General features: G+C 55.6%; 1 protein-coding gene across 2 annotated transcripts in view; it reads right to left on the bottom strand.

Annotated features, from left to right (window-relative positions):
• Positions 1–12,508, bottom strand: part of ASAP2 (ArfGAP with SH3 domain, ankyrin repeat and PH domain 2) — a gene marked incomplete at its 5' end in the record, with an annotated part of 157,407 nt that overhangs the window by 15,695 nt on the left and 129,204 nt on the right. For both annotated transcript variants that reach the window (XM_082672195.1, XM_082672196.1), the window contains 4 exons: positions 142–257; positions 2,205–2,290; positions 3,691–3,880; positions 8,745–8,839. In XM_082672195.1, coding sequence (XP_082528321.1) covers positions 142–257; positions 2,205–2,290; positions 3,691–3,880; positions 8,745–8,839 — 487 coding nt within the window. The remainder of the gene's footprint in view (positions 1–141; positions 258–2,204; positions 2,291–3,690; positions 3,881–8,744; positions 8,840–12,508) is intronic.

Genomic DNA, 12,508 nt, shown 5'->3' with positions numbered 1-12,508 from the left:
CATGACGGCAAGCCTACAAGACAGCAGAGGGAAACTGCTGATGAGCACGAGACCACAGCAGGCTTGCAGGGCGGGACTGACTCCCCGGCTCTGCCCAGAGCCCCGCACCAGGACTGCACGGGGCGGCGCGGGGAGGCTCACCGATGCCGATGGAGGCCTTGCCCCGCAGCAGCAGCTTCAGGCACTCGGCACTGTCGGTCAGGCAGCAGTAATGCAGGGCCGTGCTGCCCTTGCCCGTCTGTTTGTCCAGGTTCCCACTGGCAAGGACGGGAACAGAGAAAGAGAACAGTGAGGCACAGGCCAGAGGACTGGGGCTGCCCGGGCAGGGACTCTCAGCTCGGCCAGGGTGGCTTGAACGCAGCCACAGACAATATGCGAACGATGGGCATGGCTGCTTTCCTTCCCCGGGAGAGGAAGCCAGAACTCGGGTTCACGGAGGGCAGGGTTTCTCTCAGTCCTCCTCCGGGGTGGGGGGCCCACAGCACCAGCCCTGCCTGTGGGCAGGAGGAGGCCTTGGCTTAAGGACATCAGGGAATAAACAACAGTGGCAGAGCCCGCCAGAAACGGAGCAAGGCACCTGTGCGCACCTGAGCGGGGGCACGGGCAGGTGAACCTGGCATCCCTCCCGCTTCACTGGCAGTGCCTGTCTGGGCCTTAGGAAGCCTGCGTGACTTGCCCAGTCTGTCCCACACAGAAGGACGGGGTGAGCTTTTCTCATCTTACTAACAACACTCTTGCCAGGAAGGGGAAAAGCCGCTCTTCCAAAGTTCGGAGTCCCCAGGCTCCTTTTCTCATCTTACTAACAACACTCTTGCCAGGAAGGGGAAAAGCCGCTCTTCCAAAGTTCGGAGTCCCCAGGCTCCTCTGAGCTGCCCTGAAAACAGGCTATGGGGGAACCGTGAGGAGATCACAAAGATTCTTCCAACACAAAACAAAACCAGGAGATCCCAGGACAAGCCACTCACCCCACTGGTGGAGGTGGCCCTGGGCCTGTTCGGAGCTGGACAGACATGTGGGAACAGGAGTGTGCCCATCAGGAGGTGATGCCCGCAGCTCCCATCAGCAGGAAACCAGCCACACATACTCCTTCCTCCCGCCCTCCCTTTCTTTTTTAAAGCAGCTACGTTTTCAGTGTGAAAAAGGAGCCTCGCTTCTGATCTCCCCTCTACTCCTGCTGTCCTCCTCCCATTCTGGAAGAAAAGAAACCAGGATTCCGCTTCTCCTGCCCCCGAGAATTTGCACTGAGGGGGATGGTACCGCTCAGCTGCTCACGGAGCTGGCCCCTGCCACGCTGCTGGCGCTGGGACAGCATTCAGGCTCCATCAGAGGACAGCTTCCCCCAGGCATCCAGAGAACTCCCAGCTCCCGGGGAAGGAGCTGCCTCCCAAGCTCCTCTACCTCTGGCCATTTCTTCTGAAGACAGCCGGGAACGGCAGAAGATACAAAATGCAAAAAATCTCTCCTTGCTTCTGCACTTTGGGATCTTCTATTCCATCTGAAGCCAATTCCTGTGGCTTTTAACCAGCACCGCCCCCTCCAGCAGCCACCCACCCACCCACGCCAGGCTCAGGCAGTCAGGATGCTCCTTGCCGGGGCTTCACCACTGGCCTTCAGCTGCCAGGGAGGCCCCGCACCAAGCGAGGCAGAACGCACCAAATGGGACTGCTGGGGCCAGGGACGCCGTCTGCGCATGTCCTCTCTAAAGTCAACTTCTAATTAAAAATAACAGCTTTTCCAACCACGCAGAAAGCCCACCACCCCGAGCTGCGGTTTACAACGTCAGCTCGGCCAGCGGCTGGAGGAGGATCTCTGCTTCCTGCTTCCCTCTCACTCTGCTCAGGGTGCCCCGCCTGGACCTCGTGGGACCTGCACCTTACGGCACAAGCAAAGGGGTGGTCGTGGGGGCCACAGACAGAGGCTGCTTTCCCGGGGCTCGGAATTCAGCAGGGCTATCGACGGGGCATCGCCCTGAGTCCCAGACACTAGAGGCGGGACCTCGCAGACCCCGGGAGGGGGCTTTATTAGGATTGCATCCGAACACTCCACACCTGGCAGCACTGTCCCTGTCCCATGATTCCTCTTCAGGCCCAGGGAAATTCCAGCATCTTGGCCACACAACTAAAGCAATGGGGCAACCCCTGGCTCCATTCTCAGAAACACCAAGGGACGAAATCAAACACCTTCCCTGATTTTAGAACACCTACCTGTTCTGAACTAGAAAGTCTACAATGTGAAGAGAAGTCCGGTCCACGGATCTGACAGCCAGGTGGAGGGCAGTTTCGTCCGGCTCCTGAAGACCAAGCAGAAACATCCCAGAATTCCAAGGGGAGCATTCAATTCTGTGTCCCACATGAGAAAAATTGTGTATTTCTCTCCCAAAAGCCTCTAAATCTTTCCTTTGAAAAACGTTACCTCTAAGGTACCAAGGGTCCCTCTAATCTCCGCGGCAAACTCTGCCCCTGGGAACCTGCGTTTAGAGACTGGCCCTATTCCTCCTTACTCCACGGGAAATAATGAGGAATTCAGGGGTTTCATGGCAAAGTCCTCTCGATCTTTCTGCCCTCATCCCTGCCTCTCAACATGAGGTATTGCCTGTAAGAGGGGTCTCCGTTCTGGCTCCAGGAAGGTTCCCCGGGCTCTTAAACCTGCTCCCTGGGTAAATATAAATGTATGTCTTAAATGCCGGGTTAAATGTTTTCATTCTATACTTAGAGATAACGCCATCAATGCTAATACCTGGACTGCCTTCAGTTGCTACTAAATGGCACATGACTACCCCTGCCTCTTCTGAAGGAAGTTCTGGCCGGTGGGAGAGAAGAATCACGAATGAAGGCTGTTTCAGGTAGGTGGGTGGGAGGGAGCTGGAGGCCAAGGGGAGATCCAGGTAACGGGGAACGTGGGGCAGAGGGAGACAACGGGCCACGCCCCCTCCTCCTCGGCTGCAGCACAGCTCTGAGCTGAGCAGACGCGGCCCTGGGCACCCTGGCTGCAGTTCCCTGTCTTACTCTCAAACACTGGACATTACGGTTCCATACAACGTGCTCAGCTGCTAAGGGTGACCCAGTCCCGTGCGCCTTTATTCTGAGGGTAAGGAGGGTCCAGGGGGCTGTGAGTGTGCGTCCACGAAGGTTAGGAGGGTCCGGGGGGCTGTGAGTGTGCGTCCACGAGGGTTAGGAGGGTCCGGGGGGCTGTGAGTGTGCGTCCACGAGGGTTAGGAGGGTCCGGGGGGCTGTGAGTGTGCGTCCAAGGGCACACCCGCGGAAGAGAATTAGGCCACACCGGCCGTAACACTGGTGGTTTCCTGCGGACGGATCCCGACGGTGAGATCCCACCCTCTTGGCCCAGTTCCCCCAGGGAGGAGGGCAAGGGACCAGGCCTGGTCCAAGCTCTCCTTCCCGGCGTGGCCTCGGGAGCTGCAGCCGAGGCCTGGCTGAGGCGCTAATGCGGCTCTCGGACGACAGAAGGAGGCGCTTAGGCCTCTGAGAAGATGCTCCTTCCCCCGGGGATGGACCTTCCTTCCAGAGCTGCCATTACAGTTCTGGTTTAAGAATCACCCACTAATTTCCTCCCCCAGGACTCACTGCCTCTTCTTTCAGAGTCACACGACTTTGTCAGCATTTCTGCTGACACTGCCTTGCCACTCCCCGCCCTCTCACCCTTTCTTTTCTGTTTTTACAGGTCTTTTCTTACATGTCCATTGGCCAGTGGGATTTTTTCTGTAAGATCCACGCCATCAGCGTATGCTTGGAGTAATCCAAAAATATCTCTTGCTTTGACAGCCTCACAAAGGCTGTGAAGTTTTGCCGCGTTATCCGCGTGTCTTTTCCTTGCGTACTTCCTCTCAATGTACTTGGCAGTAATGTAGTCCTTTCTTGCATTCCTGAAATCAAACATAATTGCCTCGTAAATGATTAAGGGCCTCTATTCAAACAGATCCCAACACCCACTCATCTATAACTACTTAAAAAAAAATCCCATCCCACCCTCCTCGTAATAAGCAGTACTGGCAGAAAGACGGGACGCAGGAAACGGGCGCCGTGTGGCACCCCCTCAGCACCTGCGTTCGCTCAGCCTCCAGGCACTTTCAAGAGGCCAGAAACCCTCCAGCTGCCAAGACAAGTGGAATCAAGGCCCGGGGCTAAGGGCTAAGGGGCCAGGTCGCGGGGCTGGCAGCCCTCATGGGAAGCCTGTCTTCCTGTTTGCGGGCACCGTGCCTAGCAGACAGGCTCACCAAACACCTGACGAACCAAACGACTGTCCATCTTCGCGGTCTATTTCCTGGCCTTCACGCGGCCTTGTGTGTGCAGACGCCGCCTCTCAAAGGAGCTCGCAGTGCCAGCAACTCCAGGGGAGCCAAAGAAGCCCGGGCTCAAATCCCGCCCCACCACAGACTGACGTGCAAGTATGTGGCCTCAAGTCTTCTTATCTGTGCAAATGCACACGGCCTGTGAGAAGGGAATGAGCTGACACGTTTGCTGCTCTCACGGCAGGTCCTTAGGGCCTCGGAAAGTACCGATGACCTTGAAAGACAGACAGCAAGAAAAACAGCAGCTCCTGGTCCAGAGGACGCAGCATTTTGCTCCAAGGACTCTAACATACAGCAGCAGCAATAATAAGAAATGGAGACACGATTTTTGAGGGACAGTAAACACTAATTACTTCACGTGACAATGAAGTCAGAAGTGCCAAGAAACGACCCAGTGTCCATCAGCTGAGGAACAGGTGTCCATACAATGCAATACGACTCAGCCACAAAAGGAAGGAAGCACTGACACAGCCCATGATGTGGACGAAGCCTGAAAACGTTAAGTTACATGAAAGAAGCCAAACGCTGAAGACCACACACTGTGTGATCCCATTTACTGAAATGCCCAGAACAGGCAAACCCGCAGACAGGTAAGCAGTTGCCCAGGGCTGGGAGAGCGAGGGGAGAGAGTCGGGGATGGCCAACAGGTATGGGGGTTCGTTCTGGGGTGACAAAAACGTTCGAAAATTGCTTGTGGTGACGGATGCATAGCTGTGAATATACTGAAAGCCGGCAAATTGCACATTAAATGGGTGAATTGTATGGTATGTGAGTTAGAGTTCAACAAAGCTCTTAAAAGAAAAAGAATGTCAGGGAAAACCAAATTCCAAATACAAAAACCTGACTTTAGCCAATATAGCTACCAGGGATATAGGAAGAATGACACGAGAGGACTGAGCCCCCTGCTTCTTTTGTCCCCTCTTTCTGGAAAGTGCGAGGTACACTGAAAGTTCACAAGGTCAGGCAGGGGAGGCTGAACTAGAAGAAGGGGCCTGGGTTCCTTCCCCCCCACCCCCCGCAGGCTGGTGGTCAGCTCTGAGAGCGCACAGTCACTCGGGCCTGGCTCTCGGTCACATGGCCGGATCTCAGCCCAGCTCCAGGCTCCCCCACCCCCAGGCTCCCCCACCCCCACCCCCGCTGACCTTGCGCTGGCTACTCAGCCTCTGTATCGTGAGCACAGCTGCTTGCAGGATTAGATGAGATGCCACACTGAGGCCTTTAGCCCAGGGTTTTGGATGTAGTTACTGTGGCAGCACAGAATGAAGAGGGGCTGGTGGTGGCCCAGGCGGGTGGGACCCACCAGCTCTTCTCTGCTGGGGCACCGCTCACTCCCACCCTGCCACCAGGGCTGCACCCACCACACCCGCTTCTACTATCGTCAGGGGCCCAGCCCCCCACGTCAACCCACCAGGCTTCGGGAGTGGGCAGGTCAACTCCAGGCTCCCAGGGTGGCAAACACCACTCCGACTGCCTCACCCGATGAATCCACTGCCTGGGTGTTTCTAAATGCAGCCTCGTGTGAACCGTGCTGGTGGACTTCACGCATCACCCCACACGCGGACAGCTGCTGCGGGCTTACAGGTCACGCTGACATGTGCTGTCCATCTGACCCTCACAACAGTGCTGTGAATGTGAGCCTGTCCCCTCCAGCAGCTGGACAGCTCTGGGGGCTGCCCCGCTTTGCTGGACTGAGCTCTCCTTCCAGGGGCTCCCAGCCAGCGTGCCGCTCAGCCTGCTGCCTGGTTCCCGTCTGGGGTTGACAACTGACAACCTGTCTGATGAAACTCTATGGGTTCCTTCTGATGGGCAGTGGGGCTGGACATGTGTCAAGGTTTAGGCGGCTCCAGTAATCACTGTGGGACAGTCAGGAAGGGGCTAGAGATGAACTGGACCCTTTACTTTTTAAATGTATTATCCACTTGTCCAGGGCTCTGGGTCTCGTCCCCTGAAGGTCGTCCCTCCACAAGCTCAGGTACAGGTCTGTTCTGGGCAACACCACGCCCCATGGTTTCCTGGAGGGAGTTCACTCTGCCGGAGTGATTCCCCCACTCCTTCTTTTTTTGGGAAAGGCTAAGGTTTTTGGAGAAAAGGCAATGAACTTAATGTAAGAATGCATTTGGCATTCGTGTTCAGAGAGAGGGGCTTCTTATACTCCCGAAGGACAGGGCGTGCACGAGGGCCCTAAGTCACAGGAGAGAAACAGTTCTGTGGCCTCTGGGAGCAGACGCAAACCTGGCTGCTCCCCCTTCCCGCCTAAGTGTATCTCTCAACACCCCCCAAATCCATCTGAGGATTCACAGGCCACGAGATGGTCTTTGGCTTCCCTTTCACCAAATTTATCTGCAGATGGTGTGTTGCTCTGAGATAAAGCCAGATTTAATCTGGAAGTAAAATACTAGCTTATTTAAGTAGCCACAGAGCTAGGACTTCACCTCTGACCCGTTGATTCATTATATATGTATTTCCCACCACAAGCAACACATTGTGGTGGGAGATACAAAAACGAGTAAGACGCAATGTATTAGAAAAATACGTGTAAATACCTCGGTACAACGTAAAGTGGGATGAGCTGCTTTAAAACAGAACTGAGTGCTACAGGAGCACAGGAGCCCAGTGACTGATTTCAGCTGAGGAGGTATCAACGTGGGTGGCATTTTGCCATCACATTGGTCATCTGCTCTCATTTTGGAAAAATAAGAGGGGGAGGAGTAAACGTCCTTTTCATTTGTGCCAAGGCTGGGGGGCGGGGAGGGGCCCCAATGCAGACGCCACGTTTATATCCAAGAGTCCCAAGCAGACGGTATTCATTTTTTTAGAATCATCTTGCCCCACAGTAAACAAATGATCTGCTTTTATAAAGTGCCCCTGGTACTTGGAAGAAATGAGTTACCATATGCTTTGTTCAAAGTTGATCAGTATTACAGCATTTCGGGAGACCAGTCCCTTCACCGCGAGAGCAGGTGTCCGTTAGACAGTAAGTAAAGTGCCGCAGTGGGCCGCGATGTTTCCTGTCCTAAACAGATCTTCTCGTATCCCAGGAAGAGTCAGCTCTCCTTGGGGTAACTCTCCAACTGACACCTGCCCCGAGAGGACCCTAACTTTTCAGGGCGTGTGGAATCAGCTCCCGGCATGTGTGCTGCCCCACTGCCCACGCCCACGGCGAGCAAGCAGGGCTGCCGACACCAACCCGGCACAAGATGCGTGACCGCTTCACTCCTTCGCACGTCCCAGCGACTCTGCGAGGTGGCGACGGCTGCACCTGTTTCTCTTAGAGGAAAAGGGCTCAGAGAGGTTGACGAACCTACCCAGGTCCCACGATCGGGAAGGATGCAGCTTTCTGTGTCCCGCGCTGCCTCTCTAGGTCTGGGTAAGGATACAGACTTGGAACTCGGATCTTCATCAAGAAAGGACCATCACTTTATAGGCCCTGTGCCTGGAATCTAATGTCGCACCTCGTCCAATCTCAAGGAAACGCTTCCCCACTGACACTTGCTCCAGGGCCCGGACGTGACCTGACTGTCACCCAGCACCAACGCACGCGCGCTCACCTCAGACGCCGACACCTGCGAGGGTGTGGAACGCACACAGTACCTGCTCCTCCCTTTAGTTTGTCTAAGCTCCTTCACCGTATTAAGTCACCTCACCCAAGCGCAGAAGAGCACAGATCCCGTGAGCTCAGCTTCCAAAGACCGGCGCCCACAAGATGTTCCTGCCAAGGGCCGGGAACCACACCTCTCTGCAACGCTCTCCCAGCCTCTGGTCCACCCTGTCCTTGCCGAGCCCCAGGGGGAGCCCTGCCAGCACTTCTACCTCAGGCTGCTCCCAGGGAAGGGCTGTCTCGGCGAATGAACCTCCTCCTCTCCCTCATCACCTGTTTCTCACTTGGCCTCCCCTGTCCACAGCGGGCCAGCTGGACGCCTGATGAGGCACGAAAGCTTCTTGATCAGGTTTTGTGTCCAAAGTAAAACAGAAACAAAGAAAAGCTTTTTGAAGGAAACAACACGCTCGACATTTGCACTGGGAAAGAGAACGGGACATAATCATGTAACTAGGACAACGGACCCTCCGCGCGGCTCAGAATTCACACTGAGAGAAGGCAGGTGGGAGAGCGACTCCCCTGCCCTGAGGCAGAAGCAAGGTGGTGCCCACACACCACCAGCAGGGGGCGCCACTCAGGACTCCCTCCGCCCCCGCCCACTGGCAAATCCGCTTTCCTCCGGCTCCTAAGAAAAGCTGCCAAACCAAGTTTCTACTTGGACATCCAAAAAGGTTCAAGTGACTTTATAAACAACATAGGCTGATTTCTTCCCTAAAGAAGCAACAATCGATGCACCCAAGCTTGTTTATTCCCCTGCCTCGGGGCAGGGGGTGGGGGGTGGGGCCCGGGGACAAGGCCAACCTTTGCTCAGAAAGCAAGAACACCCAGCCCCATACTTACATGTCACTGCTCGGGTTGGGTTTGATCGAGTCCTCAGCTGGAAGGCAACACTCCATAATCTCATTGAAGCCTGCATTCCCAATATTCTTGGCAAGCTGCAAAAACAAAAGTCTATTTCAGGGTTCTCAATTATTAATACCTTCCACTGCTACACATGACTCACACAGTTGATTTATTTAATGGTCACTAAGAAACAGAGCAATAAAGTGGTTTGCCTTTAATGAAGCTGGACAAAACCCAAACCCCAAAGGTACCCATAAAACTAGAGATAAGAAACAGCATGCCTCTTACAGAGGAGTGTTCTCATAAAACGTCCCCTAGATAGAATGCCTCCACGGACAGGGAGAAGCAGTAACTCGGCCCAGCTCGAGTTTCTTTCCCTTCTCCCCACCCCCCAAAAAGAATCTGTGCTCGCTCCAACTGAAATAGATCTAACAGCCTTTACTTGCACCAGTGAGGGGGTGGCTCATACAGCAGAGAGGGTGCTGGGCCAGGAAGCCAAGATTCGGGTTCAAATTGTGGTCCTATTTCCTGGCTTTGTGACCACAGGCAAGGCAGTTTACCCGAGCTTCAATTTCTTTTTAAATTAATTAATTTATTTTTGGCTGTGTTGGGTCTTCGTTTCTGCGCGAGGGCTTTCTCCAGTCGCGGTGAGCTGGGGGCCACTCTTCATTGCGGTGGGCGGGCCTCTCGCTGTCGCGGCCTCTCGTTGCGGAGCACAGGCTCCAGACGCGCAGGCTCAGTAGTTGTGGCTCACGGGCCCAGCTGCTCCGCGGCATGTGGGATCCTCCCAGACCAGGGCTTGAACCCGTGTCCCCCGCATTAGCAGGCGGACTCTCAACCACTGTGCCACCAGGGAAGCCCTGAGCTTCAATTTTTTAATAATAAAATGCAGATACCTACCTACCTACCTTGCCAGGTTGTAATAATGATAAAATGAGATAATTTCTGTAAAAGCATTCAATAAACTAGAGCGCTAAAAGTGTGTCTGTTCCAATGTAAGGTCCTCACTTGCCGATCAACCTTCTGACTCGTCAGAAATGAGCAGGTTTTCACCAGTGCTCACTGATACAGGCACTGTGCTGGACGCGGCAGGTACAAGATAAACGCCAGGCCGCCCTGGCACGCTCCTGAAGGGATGTGCGGATCTGGAGTGACCAGGATCCTTAAGAGCGCGGATTTCATCCCAACCCCAGCACCCAGCTCAGCACCTGACCGAGATCGGACCCTTCAATATCTAACGAAACAAAGAAACCGAATGGAAGCACCGGGCCCAGTGCTTTGGAGAGAACAGACATTTTCACTTCCACGTTGAAAACGATGCCGTGGGAGCAGCGACACTTCTGGTGCTTCTGCCCTCGGTGAGTCATGTGGACACAGGCTGAGTGGGACTCTCTGCGAGGAAAGGCTGAGCCCCAGTGGCCTCTTCTCGCTCCAGGGGGACCGGCTGGAGCAACAGCCAAAGGGATGTGGGTCAGACAGGGCCGAACTTCCTGGTGGTAGGTAAGAGGGGATCTCGAGGGAGGCCGAAGGACAAGGGAAACACGCAGTCAGCCTGATAATCGGGTGGGGAGCCTTCCTAACTCTTCCCTGTCCTTGACAAGTGAACAGAGCTTCCGGGTGCCCCGAGCCCCACGCTCTCAGCAGCCCTGCCTTGGGTCCTCGGTCCTCAGCCCCGGGGCCTCAAGGCGACGTCAGGTGGCAAAGCCCCAGGCTGCCTCACTGCACTTTCCTGGAGACGGGGCTGCCCGTCAGGGTGGTGCAGAGCAGGGGGCCCGGCGTACCATGGAGCCAACGCCCCGACGATTTCGGGGGCGCCTGGTGCCAGATCCAGGCTGAACCTCGGCGTCGGGGCCCCGGTTTAGAGCCAGGCCCACGCTAAAGGCCCCACCGTTCAGTGCAACGTGGACGCCATCCCGCACCCAAACCTCGTTATCTGCAGGGCAGTGACAGGACAAGCCACAGCACCTGCCCCTGGGAGCCTCCCGGTCTGCAAGGAGGAGGATCCCCCGGAATCCGAAAGCTGCTCCCCTTCTGCTTGGGCTTGGCTGGCTTACTAGGGGACAGCTGGTGCAGGGAGCCACCACGGCCGTGCGTCACACTCGTCGAACGTGGAGAAATATGCTGCCTCACAGCTTCACCAGCCTCCAGCAAATAGTTCAGCCTGCAGAGAACCCTCTGGAACCATCAACAAAAGCAAAGCACTTGCAGATGGAGGCTGCAGGGTCAGGTCAAGAAAATGTGTGGTCCAGCAGGCCGTGCGGGCAGGAGCCTAGGCAGCAGGAGGGCTGCTTAAACAGCCCGGACACACACGCCCTCCACTCCCAGAGCCCCATCCCCGGCATGTGGGGCTGCACCGAGGCTGACGGGGGGCCCTGGGGTGTTCAGGTGCCGCGTCCTCAGGGAAGCGAGCCCCAGGACACACGCGGAGCCCTCGGGCAGGCTGGGCTCCGGGCCTGGCACACGGGCCTGCTCCAAGGGGTTCGGTCTAACGAGACAGAGGTGAACGAAAACGAAGAAGAAGGGCACCGTGATACGGGCTGGACTGAGTGCTACGGAGACGGCCAGGGGCCGGCAGCAGAGCAGGGACCTGGTCTAGACACCCGCTCTCCCACAGCCCGAATTTGCACGAAAGCCTGTGTGCATCTCCCTCACTGCACAAGGCGCCCTGTGCACGGGGACCTGGAGTCACACATGCCTGGAGACCCGCAGCACCAACACTTGAGGGGCCCGCTGAGCCAGAAAAAGGCCATAGGTTTTCTCTAGAAACTGTTTCCAGAGTTCGGGGTGAGGCTGGGGAACCTCCTGCACCCTGTTTTCATGTTTCCAGGTGGAGGGTCACCAGTTCCTGTGACATTCCGTCTTCCTCTGTTTTTACGCACCCGGAGGAAAGAGGCGGACAGTGAGAGAGACGACGTCCCTGCCCGAGGGGCTCAGAAGAACGGGCACCCACAGGAGGCAGCATGTGGTGGGTGTGCCGCTCTGCCCGTGCCTGGGGCTCGGCTGCCACCACACGTGTGAACCAGATCGCCGATTCCGCTGTTTTCAACCATAAATCAGACCTTTGCTCTCTCAAGCGGTTCGAAACGCATGTAGGGAAATGGGGTGTTAGCTACTGGGCCCCTCAGGCCCCAGGAGGCTGGAAGGCTTGGAGCACACGGCACATCTTTAATATACAGGTGGGTAAAAACGCCCGGGGCAGTGAAGGAACCTGACCCTGGCAGGCGAGCTAAGAGACAGCTGTGAGCCCTGGACTGCTGCCTCCAAAGACCAGAGCACGAAAAAATACCCTGTGGTGCGCAAAGAGAGCTGTGTGTCGTGCTTCACCTGCGCCTCTAGAAATTCTGCTTTTGGTCTATTTGACAAAGTATATAATATGCTCCTTAGTAAGTGGTACAAGTCTAACTATACATCACATACATGTATATGTTTGGGTGCTCAATTTTTTCTGGTAGGGTTTGTGGTTAAAAAAAGTTCAGAGTTGTGATTTAAGAACAAAGACTAGAACACAGGCTCCGGCCTCCCTTTTAAAATGGCGTTCTTGTTTAGGTTAGATAAGACAAAGGACCTGGGACAATGCCTGAAGCATAACAGTCACTCAATAAACGGTACCTGGTTCTACACTGCTTGCTGCCCTCTGCAGCCCGAGTGGCTTCATTTCGGACCCCGGTGAAACCGCAGTACGATCTGTGAGGAAGCTCTTGGTTTCTGAGGGCTCTCCTCCCCACCCCCCCTCTCGGATCCAGCTGTCGGCTGGTCTGCTG

This window comes from Grampus griseus (assembly GCF_964374135.1).
Source record: "Grampus griseus genome assembly, chromosome: 15".
In the NCBI taxonomy this organism is placed as follows: Eukaryota; Metazoa; Chordata; class Mammalia; order Artiodactyla; family Delphinidae; genus Grampus; species Grampus griseus.
The sequence above is the reverse complement of the archived record's forward strand: the minus strand, read 5'-3'. Positions and strand labels throughout refer to the sequence as shown.